The sequence below is a fragment of the Hetaerina americana genome, unplaced genomic scaffold, assembly GCF_022747635.1.
Source record: "Hetaerina americana unplaced genomic scaffold, ioHetAmer1.1.p SCAF_6, whole genome shotgun sequence".
Classification (NCBI taxonomy): domain Eukaryota; kingdom Metazoa; phylum Arthropoda; class Insecta; order Odonata; family Calopterygidae; genus Hetaerina; species Hetaerina americana.
In genome coordinates this window covers 89702744-89719085 of record NW_027287205.1, presented here as the reverse complement: position 1 = coordinate 89719085, position 16342 = coordinate 89702744, and the positions used below count along the sequence as shown (strand labels likewise).

The 16342-nt window shown below is 40.6% G+C and overlaps 1 protein-coding gene across 1 annotated transcript in view; it reads right to left on the bottom strand.

Moving 5' to 3' along the window:
• LOC139695484 (tectonic-1-like) overlaps nt 1–6264 on the bottom strand; it is a 39092-nt gene extending 32828 nt beyond the window's left edge. Inside the window, exons 1-3 of the mRNA XM_071594270.1 lie at nt 6172–6264; nt 2752–2975; nt 103–338 (exon numbers count right to left, since the gene is read on the bottom strand). Of these exons, the coding sequence (XP_071450371.1) occupies nt 103–338; nt 2752–2975; nt 6172–6179 (468 nt within the window). The 5' untranslated portion in view covers nt 6180–6264. The remainder of the gene's footprint in view (nt 1–102; nt 339–2751; nt 2976–6171) is intronic.
• Between the last annotated feature and the right edge of the window lie 10078 nt (nt 6265–16342).

The window sequence follows — 16342 nt, the reverse complement described above, 5'->3', positions numbered from 1 at the left end:
TTTTGTGACCTCTGGTTCACATGGTTCATTTCCACCCAATATTGCCAGCTCCTCAGATTTTGTTGGACATGCAGCATCATGAGCGCCTTAGATTACACTCACCAGTAAGTCACAGGGGCAGTGATCACCGAATGGGTGGCTCCCATTGAATGGATTGAGTCTCTTGCTCGGGACAGAAGAATGGAAAGGCGATTCAGGTGGTGCTGTTGGGGGTGGGTATTTATTCGGTGAGATGGTGCTCAAATCCCTGGTGTCCCTCGTGGTCGAGAAAAGGTCGGATGTCGTCACTACTTCACTGCTTGTGTCCTCTGCACTTGGGGTTGTTGTGACTGTAGTACCTGAATAACAATTTGTCACCGATAGAACATAATTTAAATATTACAAATTTAAGGGAGCAAAATGCTCATCGTAAAAATTAAAGGTTTCAATGTTGCCCCAGTAACCTGTAACAAAGTAAGGATGAGAAGACACTAATTAAACAATTCTTGACACCATTGAAACTGAATAATGCAAGGCAATTCTGTACTAACAATGCAGGCGTACAGATACGAGGTGTGTCTGAAAACTATCCGACCTGCGTTCAAATCTCCTCCACATTGGTGCTAATCTTCGTCATCCGGGCCGTGGCATCCTGCTAAGTAGTTTTGCCCATTTGATTGGACCGCACGCTCCCAGCGGTGCTTCCACATCTTAAAGCAGTCCTCGAACGCAGAGTTTGGAATGGCCTTCAGCTCGCACATTGCATCACTCTGAATCGTCTCTTTGTTGTTGAACCGCTTCCCTCTGAGCACCATTTTCAATTTTGGCAACATCCAAAAGATGCAGGGAGCTATTTTGGGACCGTATGGAGGCTGGCAATGCTGTACAATCTTGTATTTGCCAAAAATTGCTGCACAAGGTTCGATGAATGTGCTGGTGCGTTATCGTGGTGAAGAAGCCAGCCAGTCACCTCGCTTGACCAAAGACACATTTTCTTCAAGCGGTCATTTCCTTCTCTCGGCATCACGCAATCTTTTAAATAGTTCAACGTGCCATTCTCTGTTGGTTGCCTGACCCCTTGCAGCATATTTGCAGAGCACAACACCCTCACAATCAAAAAAAATAATTTAAAAAAACGCAGGTTGGATAATTTTTCAGACACACCTTGTATACCATTTTGGTTTAAGGGTTTAGGATGCTGATGAAGGGGCTATCATAAATTCCTCAACCTTTATAAATAAACATATTCCAGATGGTTGCTGCATGCAGTACAGTACTTTTCTTATGAAGAGTGTGAGACAACACGTAGCATTTGAAGGGAATGAAGACTCGAATGACTACCATATGACTAACAAGTAAGACAGCCTTAGCACACACCAAAGGAATAAGGGTTAGGCTTCAAGACAAACGGCTGAAAGGGATCAAGGGTTCCCACGCTTCCGGGGGCATGGGTGCCTGAGGTCATGGGCACCACCTATGGCGGCCCCTGCACTGCACATCTACTCACCCTCACATGGGCAACAGTTTGCAATAATAATAACATGCATCCAAAAATGGTCAGTCCCTGAAGAGCAAAATTATTGAAGAAATTCTGCATGTAATTATTAGAACATGGATTAACACCTGTTATAACATCGAAAAACCACAATGTACGAAAATAAATAAAGATACTTACATTATAATTACAAACTAATTCGACAAAATACAGCTACAATATACAAACAAGACAGGTAAACTAAGGAATTTGCAATAAAATAGCTGTTCTTATATTCATCATTTAAATATGCCTCCACTCAATGGTAGCATTGACTAAATGCCATTCTTAAATAGAAGAATTCATTTTCTACTTAAAGGGAGTGTATGGAAATACTCCTGACAATCTTCTAGAGGTGACTGAGCGTAAAAATGTGCTTACGTTTGGTTGTACAATAAGAGAGATCTTTGTTGTTTTGCTCAAGATATGGAAGCCTTGGCAAGTCTTAGGAGGGAAGTGAAAGGATGCGGGTAAATGACCATCAAATGCACACCATCATTACAAAGATGCTTCCAACACCATTCCAACAATGCCTGGCCCTATCCCAAATGCCCTTCCCACCAGCAGCAAATCCATAAAGCAATATTTCTGAGGCTCATGCATCTATTCAAGCTATCAATACTTCTCCAGATGAAAATAACAACAATGACTCATCTAACTGCCATATATAGGCTATGGGAGATGAGTCATAATCACAAGTAGCCATTAAATAAATATTTTTAAAAATCCAAGATTCTCCAATCAGGTCTATTGGGGCCTGGAACAAAGCAGCACAATGTCTATCTGATTCTATTGACAAAATCATAAATCATAACATGTTCAAAACAAGACTACACAAGGAGGCGAGTGGAAAATTTGACTCCAACTCCAACTTACCTGATCGATATCCCTGCGATTTATTTATTCTACATTATTCCACAAACAGCACTTTGGCCTCTAAATCGGATTTTGAACAATTAGACAATTACAAACAGCCAAGCCCTAGGTGGAGGAAAACCCATCAAGGCGGGAATCGAACCCGCGATCTTTGGGTTGGCAGACGAGGACGTTAGACCAAGCCACCACACGGGGTAATATCAGTGGTGGTGGTGGTGTCGTAAGCAGCGATGAATAACAGAGGACACTTCCAAGTGATGACTAAATACACTCAACACTGTGCCACCCCTATTGATTCAATGGTTGAATTCCCGAACTCCCTGTAAATACAAACACAAAGTGAAAACTAACATTTTACTAACTTTCTATGATGGAAGAGGTGGATACGTTGACCAATTCTGCTTCCCCTTTGGTGCCAGATGGCACTGTGCCATAAGTGGACAGGTCACATTTCTCATCCATGCATGCCCCATTCTCAGTCCGACTGCCTGGAGCTTCTCTCGTGGAAACAACAAGGAAGAGCCACACCCAGGGCAGCGTGAATGCTTTCAGCGAGGGCAGCAGCATGCTGGGACGCAACCGGGCTCTGCTCTACGTTAGAGAACATTAAGCATGTTCACGTTTAACATCATAATAGTGAATGCATCAGAAACTGACTATTACACCTGCACCCGAGGTGCAGAGATATATACATACGTGTCACGACAAATGCATCATTGCTAGCATGCACACATGTGTGCAATGGGACTCCATGCAGGGACGCTAAAGAGCAAATCATAATTACTGAAATGCATGCATGCATTTCCATATGTAACTTAAGCAACCACAGAAAAGTTTCTAAAAGTGGGGATTTTTTTGGCTTTTGATCATATATCCCCATATAAACTTTGTTAATGGCTCCAAAAAGACATGAAATAATTAAATACCCTCTGCTTGCTCTGACTTGGGGGAGGTTTTTGATGGACCAAGGAACTGCACACCACTATGCTTCTAACCCTCTCATACTGATACGACAAAAAACATCATTACACCCCATACCACACAATATATTTGAAAGGACCACTAATTTTAGCCAAATGGTAATTTTATTACTGCCGAACACTCAATAGAATCCAACCCCTCTATATATGTACACCAGAGACTTACACCTCTAAAGAGGTCTCCTCAAACCCCTTGAATACATTTCCATCTGCAAATTCGACAATTGTTGAACTTGAGACCTGCGTCTCCCTCCTTTTCCATTTACATCCAACCCCTTTCCCTCCCTGCCATTCTTTCATTCTGCCTTACTTCCTCGCAATCTATAGTGTGTCATTTGCATTGCCTGACACAAGTGGCCCAGACATTGAAATTTGTGACAGCACAGGTCTCTCCTTGAAGAATATGCCAAAGGAAACCTACATAAAAGCAGAGGGGAATGCATCGCCCAGCCAATGAAGAACTGCCTTATGCTGCTGCTATTTTGCACAAATGCAAACAGCAACTTGAAATTTTACGCCTGCTTGTTTACTGTTCAGTAACTCCATGAACCTCCACTCTAGTGTCAAGTTCAGATGAGATGTGGAAGTAACGGGAAACTGCTGCATCACATATCGATAAACATCTATCGAGTAAGGCACTTGCTATGCATGCCACAAATTCATTTAATGATAATGCTGTGTCACATTTTCTCCAAATTTTGAAGGGTTGGAAAGAACAAATGTATCCAGATGAATTTCTAATGAAAAAAGAATTAGGAATGTATCATAAATAATAAACTAAGTATTTTGATTCTCTTTTGCTTTCTACAAATAGAATTGGCATTCCAGGTTCGCTCATTCCTCGACAGAAGAGAAGATGAGTCCCGATCCTGAGCAATGCACACATAATTTCCTTGAAGAAATCTTGTACAGAATGCATTTTTTCGGCTTGGGATGCATTAATGTATTTTAAATTAATTCATACGAGGAAAATTGTTTCTCTGAACAAGTGTTTCATGGGTCAAGAAAGATTCTGGACAAATTATGCTTGATCTACAAGATTCCACTGAACGTGTACACTGGCTAGACAAAAAGGTCAATGCTGACTCTTTTGAAAGCAACCCACAAAAGGTGCAGGTTTTAAAAATAAACATTTTTAATGAGCCTCCGTCCATAATCTCATCAGATGGCACTGCCATTTCAAATGGGGAGCATCATATTGATGATGTGTCCGGCATTCCAGGGGGTCATATCCCCTGCACTGCACACATATCGCATTCACAACTTCCATCTCCTTTTCATTCCCACACCCATTCTTTTCTTGACTTTCCCAATAAACACACAACCATTTTCTCCGATTGTTTCTCTCAGAGATTTTTGAAATCTGAGGTGTATTTTTTTGTGGGTCAAAACTGATCGTTTTTCATGCTGCGTTGATAGCAATAAAGCTGGTGTGACTAGAGTTTTGGTTTTTGCTTAGCTTACACCCCTGACGTGAAACAGGAACACACAAACTGATCTCACACATAAAAGGAGAAACTCTTGATAGGAATTTGTGTTTCCCATACATCATCCTCTTCCCTATTTGCACGTCAAATTCTAGACTCTTAGAAAATAGTTGGCCCTTTTCCTCATGTATTTCAGAAATATTGAGCAATTGAGAAACTCAACAATTAGTGCTGACTGGGTGGTCACCCTGGAAGTGAGACACATCAGGATTCAACCACCACATTATAGTTTTATCAGGAAACAATGCCTCGGGAAATATATGGAGAGCTGCGTATTGTACAAGGACATGGTCGGAGCAAAGGCATACCACTGGCTTAAAGAATTCAGGGAGCACTAAGGTGCATGGATGAATGCAGTTCAGATACATTGAGCAAATGTCGCAACAAACCAGAAATCAATACAGCAAATAACTTTGCCGAATTTCTAAAGCCTTAAAAATAACCTCTGAGAGATTCAGTGTGTTATTCACCATCATCTGCGCATGGCCAATGCTATGGAGTACGTTCAGTGCTCTGGCTGTTAATGCGTGGCCATGTCGTGAGGGAATACTTGGAATATTTGAGGACAAAGGCACAACTACAGTATACATATCACAAATCCCCTCAACACCTTTTTCTTCTCCTACGTATTTCCTCCTCTCCACAGCCAAGCCTCAAAGGTCACCTTTGGTAACTTCTATGACCATTCTAAAGAGGTTAGAGGTGGATCTGAAGAGTGCCACTGAGAATAGCCTCTTTCACGTGCCCTGGGGCTTACAAATGCATTTGAACTAGTGCGCCCGTTAAGGTGGGAACTATGCCACAGGAGAATGTGCAGCCATTGATTCTGACAAATCAATAGTTATGAAAAAATCAATGGGTCTTTGTTGTTTTGACCCTGATGTAGTCATAATGAGTATTAGTGACTAAAGGTTAATTAAAGTTTGAATGCTACTTCATTTGTTCATGGAATTTGGAATTCCATCAAGGATCATATGAAAAACCCCCAACATCACCAAAAATTGCTTTTAAATACACACATGATTAACCCCATGTGTCACTGCTAAAATTTTCCAGCTATTTAACTGAGAAATGCAGAATTCATGACAAATATCTGCAAAAACATTATTATTCATAATAATTTGATTTAAGTTGAATGTTAAATCACATTATATAAATAAGGTTCAAAACAGAGAATGAAACATAAAAATGTGAATTATCCAATTGAAATTTATATTTATAGGAATTGAAAAAAGGTTGAACGGAGTGACAGTGGCATTATTGGGAAAATTTGAAAGTAATGACAATCATAGAGCTACAAAATACGTTTTCATACCTGACCATAGCACTTTCACTCTGTTTTGAGGTGAATTGATTGTGGCTAGTTCTCGATTCCCAGAGTGTGGAAGTTTCGAATAATGATCCCCAGCTGGATGTACACTTCTCCCATGCTTTCCGTTTTCAGGCGATAACGCTCGCCACTTGACAGGACCAAGTCTGGATTCCTCAGGTGCGGCCCACCACCAAGGAAATAACGACGTATCCTCTGAAGCACAGAGCCAACTGGAAAGAATTAAATCATAAGAAGAGATTCCATAGACTTTAGGTACACAAATGAACACTGGAAGCACATTGTACCCTCTGTGAAGCATTGCAGAGAACCCTTTCCCCCACACACATACTATTTCTGAAAGAATACTTTGGTAAGTTCTCCTTTTACCACTCAACAGCTCAATACTTCTCATTCAACAGAACGATGCCTTGAAGTTCCATTCACAGGCTTGCAGGAAAACCTATTTTTGTTTCATACATTTTAGTACAGTTAGAAAGCCTAAGATGATTTCATCATTTTAATAGAAAACAGCAGTATTGCTTCCAAAAAAATGACAGCAAATGTACAGAGTATTATTTATTTTTGCTAAATAAAGGTTTATCCAAGTAAAATTAATTTTCAATGTGGAGTGCAAGGTGTGATCAAAAAAGACCGGACTGATTTTATTCTGCGCAAACCATTCAATGGATCAAAACGAGACACAGTACTCCACCTAGCGTCACATCTGATGACTAAAATGAGGTGTTGCATTTGTTTACCTCAAGTCATTACGCAACAGCCGGGGTACGTGTCTTAACCTGTTCCTCGCTGCGTACAACAGCAGCAATGAAGGAGCCAGAGGAACAGCGTGTGTGCGTTAAATTTTCTTTCAAACTTGGCAAGAGTGCTACGGAAACATTTGAAATGATTCAGCAAGCCTTTGTTTATTGAAGCTATAAGAGTCGAAGCCACTGTTTTGAGTGGTACAGTCGTTTTAAACTGGGCAGAACCTCGACAGGTGAAGATTCGCAAATGGGGCAGCCTCCCACTTCAACAAACCCCAACCATGTCAATTTGGTGTGGGCAAATCGCCTGTTAAGGACTGTTAAGGGAGATAGCGGAGTGAGTAAACATTAGTTTTGGATCCTGTCAGACAATTTTGACAGACATTTTGGGCATGATGCTCGTTGCATCAAAATTCATCCCGCGGGTGGCGCTGATCGTGGTTTAGAGGTTTTTGCTGGAACCAGAACTTCCGTGATCCTGCAGTCACCCCACTCTGGCTCCATCAGACATTTTATTGCTTCCAAAGTTAAAATCAACCTTGAAAGGGCACTGATTCAACTCTATTGGGAACATAAAAACTAATTGTGCGGTGGACCTGAAGAGGATTCCTAAGGGAGGTTACCAGGCAGGGTTTGAAAACTGGAAGAAACGTTGGCAAAGGGTGAGTCATCAGCCAAGGTATGTACTTTGAGGGCGACAAGTTCCATCAAGCTGTATCCGTCGAAATAAACAAGTTATAAAATCAGTCCTGTCTTTTTTTGATCACACCTTGTATTATATCCAGGGCACTTCATTATCATGTGATTAAGTAATTTACTGACTACATTAGAGAGAACGCTCGAGATTATAAGAGTGGCAATAGTAACATTTGCTTTGATGATGACAATGCTTGATACGCACTCAATTCTTCACATTTATAAAAAGGATTATATTAGTTTCATGTATTTTAGTGAGTTTTAATACAGTTTAAATACTCACTGTACTTCATATTTGTGGGATATGACAATTTAATTATAATTTCTTTCTTCTTTCATGAATACCCATTTAGCAAAAACCCACAATTAGACAATTTACACCAAATACTGAGCTATTACAATCACATGGGTTGGCTAGTCATCAAAGGGTTGTTCAATGATGACCGATCATGAAAGTTTTGTTCACATGAATTATTGGGCAAAAATTTAATTTCATATTTTATTAACAACTTAGTGTGGAGAGAGAGTAGACAGTATAAATTTCACTGATTAGACTCCATCGCTGGCAGCCATTGCAAGCTGCAAGATCTGCAGTTTACCTGCTTCTCACGGTGAAAAAAGCCTTTCGTGAAGACTTTCCATCACATTGGGAAAGAGAAGAAAAATCAAACAGGGCAGAGAGGGAGAGGAACTCACTTCATGTGGAATTTTGCAAAACATTCATTAACAAAGTTGGCAATGTGCGCTCAAGCAACATCTCGTGGTGCACCATCCAGCCTATGGTGTTTTGCAATGTGGCCTTGGAGAGTTAATGCTCAGTGCATCACTATAGCAAGCCCCATTTACGGTTGTTTGTACTAATAAGACGTGCGAATACACCATTCCTTTCCATTTGACAAATAGTATCAGCTAGAATTCCCATCACTCTGACTGTTTTTGGTGTTGGCGATGATGTAGATGTAGATTTGCTCTTGGAGCTTTGCTATTTGCTCTGTCACCTTAAAAGCAATGTAGCCAAGTTTAAATGGCATTGGCAACCTTGAAAAAGAAACTCCTCAGCCTCCTGCAAACACTGAACCTGCTCATGAGCATCCTCTAATTCGGATATATTAATGAGCCGTCTCGGAACCCACCGTGCACAAACGTGTCCCATGAGCCACTACTCTGGAAGCAACATGTGGATGGCACTCAATGAAATTTTCAATCTTCCTGCTGGTCCTCTTAGCGTTATTCAACAAAATTATTGCACTACAACAGCAATGGTGTTGATGTTTCCTGCAGTAGGAGCAGCGATCAGAGTCCGCAAGTAAAGCCCTTAAGTACATAAGGAGGGTATACCATTGAGGACATTGACTCGCCAACCTATCACCTAGCCAAGCATCTGGTCCACTCACTACTATTCCACGCCGGAAAAACGTCCTCATACGTAAACAACTCGGCTCACTTCGTCAAAATCCTGAAGGAAATCTCAGTAAATAAGGAAGACATCATCGTCCGTTTTGACTTGTTGTCACCATTCACCAAGATGCCTATCCAAGACTCTGTGGAGATCACCAGAGGACTCACCAAATTGGGCATAACTGGAGACTTTCCGAAATTGGTGGAACATTGTCCAGGGAATACTTTCTTCCTGTGGAATGTTGATTATTACAAACAGACAGAAGGAGCAGCAATGTGATCGCCACGGTCACCAGTCGTAGCCAACTTGTACGTGGAGCGATTTGAGATGAATGCACTTAATATTCATGGCAAGAAAGCAATGCTTTGGCTTCAATACGTTGAGGACATCTTCGTCACCTGGCCTCACAGTGAAGAAGAATCACACAGGTTTCTGGAATACCTTGAAACACAACACAGTAGCATCCAGTTCATGATGGAGATGGAAAAAGGAGGACAAATACCATTTCTTGGCATCATCGTAAAGAGAGAAAAAGCAATGGGAACTTGGGGGATGCCATTTACAGGAAGTGCAACCACACGGACTGGTACCTCAGAGCCAACCTGCATCGCCATCCACCTCAGAAGGCCACTCTGATGTCCACTCTCATGCACCTGGCATACATCTTATCCGACACTGACTCCTTGGAGACGGAATTAAAGCGCCAGGCGACTGCACTATGCAGGAATGGATACGTGACTGACATGACCATAAAAAGGACCATGAGAGTGGAAAATAAATTACGTCAGCTGACCACCCATGACAAAGGGCACGAGTCACCATTGCATATGTCACGGGGACCTCTGAAAGGATAGCCAGGATCCTCAACTAACAGGACATGGTGACAAGGTACAATGCCATGACCAAAATGAACAGCCTCTTTCATGGACCAAAAGACAACATCCCTAAGGAGTTATCAGAAGGTGTACACACAGTGCCATGCCCCAGTGGTAGATCTTACATAAGGGAAACCTGCCGATCACTTACAACAAGGATTAAAGAACGTCACAGGGCAATGGAAAAGAAACAATTGAACTTAACAGTCATCACAGAGCATGCTTGAATTGAGCCGGGTTACATCATCGATTTCGAGGGGGCAGAAGTAATAGGGAAGGCCAAGTGTTATTTCCCCAGGCGAATCCGTGAGGCACTTGAAATCCTAAAAAATACCACTAAATATCAACAGGGATGATGGATGGATGGACAATGGATGTCCACTGAACAATACATGGAAAACGACTATCCAATCAGAGCGCAGTACTTGACCACCAGCCGTGTATAAGGTGGACGAGAAAGCTTCAAAAAATACCCCTGACCTGAATGCAGGATGGCCAGCAAAACTGTCGTCATCCAAAGACAACCAACGTGGACAGAGAACCCAGAAATGCAGAGACAAGCATTAACTTTGCTTTATTTATATTAATTCTTGTCCTGTATCCATTGCACTGAATTTCCGATTCACTCAGCAATGCTTGCAAACCCTTGGCTGACTGACAAACTAAAGCTTGGTCATCAGCAAACCTAACTGATTTAACCACTTCCCCTTTGAATTTCATTCCTACCCCCAGTTCTTCCCATTCCTCTTAAATCATTTCCTCCATTTATGCGTTGAACAGCACCGGTGATAATGGACAACCCTGCCTCACACCTCTTCCTAACATTGCCCATCCGAACTCTCATTCCATAGGCAATCTGAGACATGTACAGGTTGCAAATAAGTCACTTATTACTCCAATTGATTTCTTATTCCTGAAATATATTCATTAATTCCACCCTAACCATGGGTATGCAAGTTCGTCGGTTCTGCTTTTATCTCTACTAGTAATTCAGTATTCTATCCGTTGCTTGCTCTATGCTGACTAAGCTTTTTCCTACCTCTCTATTCAATACTATAGCAACCCCTCTTTGGCTTTCATCCCCTCCGCTGTATATTACTTTATAACCATCACTCCAGTAATCCCCTCTCTCTCTCTCTCTATCTCACCTCACATTGACCCAAAATATCTATATTTCCTCTCTCCCTTTATATTTTCTAATTTTCCCACCACCAACATTGCCCTAACATTCCATGTCCATATTACTAACCTAAAACCTGCTGCCTAAAACTTATTTTGGCCTCTTCTGAGTGGCTGCTGTCAGTTTTCCCCTGCAAGGATTTCGTGCGATGACAACCGCGGAAGCCTTGCCTTCCCCGCGGCCGCGGTCGATTGGGCCAAGGCCCGTGGTTGCCAGGACTCATATTCTTTATACCGTCCACCATAATAGCCTTGGGAATAATAATTAAGGTGGTTGCCCGTTAACTTCCTCAACAGTGTCTTTAACGTGACCCCTTAGCTCAGCTGTAGGGGTCATCGGAATGCATGAGCCCCCACCACTTCAAGGTTGTAGGCCATGGGAAATGCATTAAACAATTTAAAATAAAATTTTACTTTGCATAATAATTTAGATAAATATAAAATTTATGATATTTTATTCAACAGCCATTCAGAAAGCTTTAAAATTTTTAATGATTAAATAATATTTTATTTTCTCCTTCTGTCAATTTTATTTGGTGATAAATAATTTATGTATTTACTAATGTCAATAATAGGCTAATGGTCCTAAATAAAAGAATACACATTGATGGGTTTTTTTCCCAGCATTTTCCCAAATTGTTTTACGGCAAACAATGGAAGAAAAGCATAAGTGACCCAAATTACCTGCAGGCCTCCAAGTTAGGCAAGAAATGTCATGGACACCAGGTGATGATGGAATATGACAAAATCCATAACCAAATATTTCAACTCTTCCAAATTCATCCAGGTGATAAACTTGAAGATGAAGCTTAGGCCAGCCTGAAGAAAACAAATAATGTTTTTCATTAAGGTAAAAGACTAGCTGTTGAGCCATGAGGGCAACCTACCTTATGGCTACTTGACTGAGATTGTTACAAAAGATATTCATTTAAGAAGAAAGTATATCCAAATGAATTTTCAGTGAGGGATAAAAATATATTTTAAATTGTTCAATCCACCTAGTGGTGTACATATTTGCCCAACCCAACAGCTTACTTGTATACCGTTTAATTATACCCTGTGCAAAGTTTTAGTTCAATCAAATTATTAAATGCTTATTCTCAAAATATTATACCTAAATATTTTTTTTAATTGCTGAGAGAGTGGGTGCAAAGAAATTATAATGAACATGCATGCATGGCGTACCCTGAATCGCCTTCAATGAGAAATGCACATCGATGGGATGGCACCAATAGGAGACGTCTCCCACGGCAGGATCATCCACTTGCGTTTGCCCTTCCTTCAAGCCTTCGATTAATTTCCAACTACTGCCTACACAAATGAGACAAACATTAATGCATTGCATCCAATATTCCCAAACTCAAGAATAGGCCCACTTTCATTTGTAACATTCACTGATGGCCTTCACACTTATCCGGCCAAAAGTGAAGCTTTAAATTATGATGATGATACACGTACATTAATAATGGGAGAAAATGTCATAGATGCTAACACCTCTGCCGGTCACAATCAAACAAACATGCCAAAATGGCAAACTTACTGCTGAATGAGAATGAAACATTTTTTCTACAAATTCATGATAAAGTCAATCCACCCAATTTTAGGTCTCTTGTAACCATAGCCGGCACAGGGAAAGGAACTGGCCCCCCTACCCTGCAAATTGCGTGGATTTCACACGTCGTATAGGGCTTAGTACGGGGTGAACTTTACCATTACCTACCAAACCGACCTTCCGGTTGATCACTGAGTTTATGGTTTTAGGTCAGAACAGAATCTCATAAATCAATACACTAGTCCAGCTCCTTTGGGGGACATTTACAAGTGAGTTTCTTGACTGGTATCCTCATGTTGAAAAAATAATCGAAAAAATGGCTAATGGGACACACACATACAATCAGGAAACATTCCCCAACTGCCTCACTCGAGACTTTGAAAGTGGTATCCCATGCCAAAATTCATGCCTACTTGATACATGAAGATCCTTCTGGGAGGGCTCTTGTGTAGTCATTGAGGTACTCTCCTTTCAAATAAGGTTTGCAAAAACAATTGCGAATGCTTCCATCAGGAAGGCCACGGATGGAATTGAACCTATCAGCACTGCCCTGTTTACACTTTCTTAATTGCTCTTCACTTGTAAAAAAGAAGCAGCGCTGGTGTTTACCTGATTCCACCATGACTTGGTCACTAGGCAAGAGGATGTTCACCTGAAAAATCACCCACTCCCTTTTTATCAAAGGAGGGAGGGGCCTGGCGGCGGTTCATGCCTCCTTCTCTCAGTGATGCGGTGGATTTCACTTGTCATTTGTTGGTGCGATTCAGGGGTGTGCCACGAGATGCCACCCTATGTAAGACCCACGTGGCAGGAACCATGACCCAAGCAGAAGGCAGGTCACGCCACGACTCCAGCCGAGCCCTCTTGTGCACGACGTGCCCATGGTATATATCTAACCGCATTGACCTTGGGCTGTTGTGTATAGCACACAGAATGAATCCCCTGTTTGTTCAAACATTTTCAGTGTGATTTATTAGTATTCCTAGCACTGGCCATGCTAATATAATTTCCAGATATGCCACAGACCTCATCACTCAGCCTCACTCATTTACAGCCATGGGCATAAAATAGCAAGTCTCCTGAGACTGCTTTTATACTGAACTTAAGCAGCTATCAGTGCACTCTCTCCTAATTCCCTTATGGCCATGTTCCATGTCATGTACTTGACCAACAAAACAATAAATTATTATCATTACCCCCTTCAACAATTACTCATTCCATAAAGCAGCAATTTGGAGCTCACGGAGGCCATTATGCCAGAACTGACAGACAGACAAGAACAATCAAGTAATAATATAATTAATGGTTTCTGGAATAACTTTATGGAACCGATTCATTATAAATAAATGAAAGGACTAACTTTGTAGTTCCACACGAAAACGATTTATTCACACGACCCGGGTTTCGAAGTAAAACTTCATCATCAGGTGAGCTCTCTACATTTGCAGCCCTTCTTATATATACAGCCAGGGCGGGGGTGGGGTGGAGATAATCAGGAAGGTTTGGGAGGGGTAGAGTCTGACTTACACGGAACTACAAAGTTAGTCCTTTCATTTATTTATAAGTAATAATATTATGTTTGACCTACGTGACTCTAGCGACAGTAATTTTAAGTGTCCGGTAGTCCCCAAAAAGGCTGAAGTTATCTGGCTCTTGGTAAAATAAATTCTGCAAATTTGAAATACACAAAAGTTGTTCATTTAGGGACGGTACCAAAATCCCAAGACCTTCACCGTTGAGGCTCATTCTTCACTTGGCTGGTGATGCTGTCGCATATTTAAAAAATCGTAGAGGACTGAGCACAACATCCGATGACAGAACACAGATTCTTTAGGTGCAGCTGGAACAACTAAAGAATCTCAAGATAGAATGAATGAGAAACACCGCGAAAGGTTGGTGAAACTAGCATTTAGGTATATCAGTGGCTTCTCAAAAATTGCCAATGACACTCCAAAAAACTCATAAATTCTTGTTAAATTGTCATCGCTCAAAGTTAAAACCTAAGAGGGAGAAAAATAAGAAAAAGGACATAAGCCTGAAAACACAAATATGAAGGGTAAGGACATGAAATTTAGGATGAGTAACTCATTTCAGTTATTTTCAGGCCACTACGGATCCCTATATCACTATGAAAAAACTTGAACAAAATAGATGTTTCCCATGGGATTCACGATAAACTTTATTAGCGAGATAGTTCAACATAAGTTTTCTTGAACCAGGTTAATCTCCAAATTTTGTTAATAATATTTCTATATATTTTAACCCAAAATAAATTGCAAAAGAGCTAGCAAAGATTACAACTAATTGTACATCTATTACAGACATAATTGCAGTATTTGAGCAGCTTGAACTTTGAACTTCAAAGTCTCTGTGATCAATTATTGGCATGTCTCATCATGGAACAGCAACAGCAACTTTGCAACGGCTAACATATTCCCATCAGATAAATGTACTATTTCTCTTATGTTAATATTTAATTTCTCCATATATGAATTCAACATCACACAGTACAATCTGCTGATAGCAGACCCCTTACACATTGAACAGAACATGAACATTGAGAGAGACCTCCAACAATTAGGGAGATGAAGGAGCTAAAGAAGAATACAGTATCTATGAGCCGCATCGAGTGGAAATCAGCTACACACAGAAAAATGCACGTCGCAATTGAAAATTATGTTGGCCAAGCCATTTATTTTGAGAAACGAGCTTTTATGTGATGGACTGGAGGTAACGAGATCAAAGAGAGCAAAATGTTTATGCGAAGTAGCCGTATTGCATGGGATCAAGAAAACCAAGGGCAATTTCCCTCCAAAAACATTTAGGCCCAATGAAGTTCATGAATGCCTCAAGATATCTGTGACTGGTCCTGATGTAGACAGCAAATTGTGAAGATGTTATGCCAATAACCTTAATTCCTAAACTTTAATATACTGACACTTGTTCATATTTCCAGCCTGTACACTCTAAATACATCCAAGATAGATTCAGAAGCATCGAAAGTGAAATTACGGCTGCAGAGAAAAGGAAAAACAAAATGTCAGATCCTATACTGTCATCGCCCCATTTTTACATTCAGTTTAATTAAGTTATCCCTTCTTTCAGCAAGAAAACTTATGTCTCTTACACCTTCATCTGACCTACATCATATCATTATTTCACCAACTGTTTCCAAGAGACTGGATGAAATAATCCGTAAAAAACTCAAGAAATTTGTCTGGAAACACAACAAAAACCTAACTTAAGTCAATCAAGTATTCAAAAGTACCAGGGTAAATGTACAGCCCTTGCCACAAGGGCGGATGACATTTGAAAAAGGAGGTCACTATTGATATATAACTTGATCTTCTAAAGCCTTTGACCTGGTGAACCACCAAATTTCAACTTGGATAAGATTCCTTTGGTTGTTGAGGTCAGGTGCTCGCATGAATTGACCTATCCTGCACAGCAACAGCAAATGGTAGAAGTCAATCAAAACATAACAAAATTTCTGATACTAGATATAGAAGCAACACACAAGGAACTATTTTAGTCCCCCATTTTGTTTTTAATATATATGTAAGAGCTTCCCCTTGAGCCCTTGTTAATTGCCAAGTATATGGTTATACAGATGACACCTAATATAAGAAATCTCCAAATCTAAGGACCAGACAAGTAAATGAAGAATTGGAAATATTAGCACTAGGGTCCTCCCAGCATTGTCTGCTAC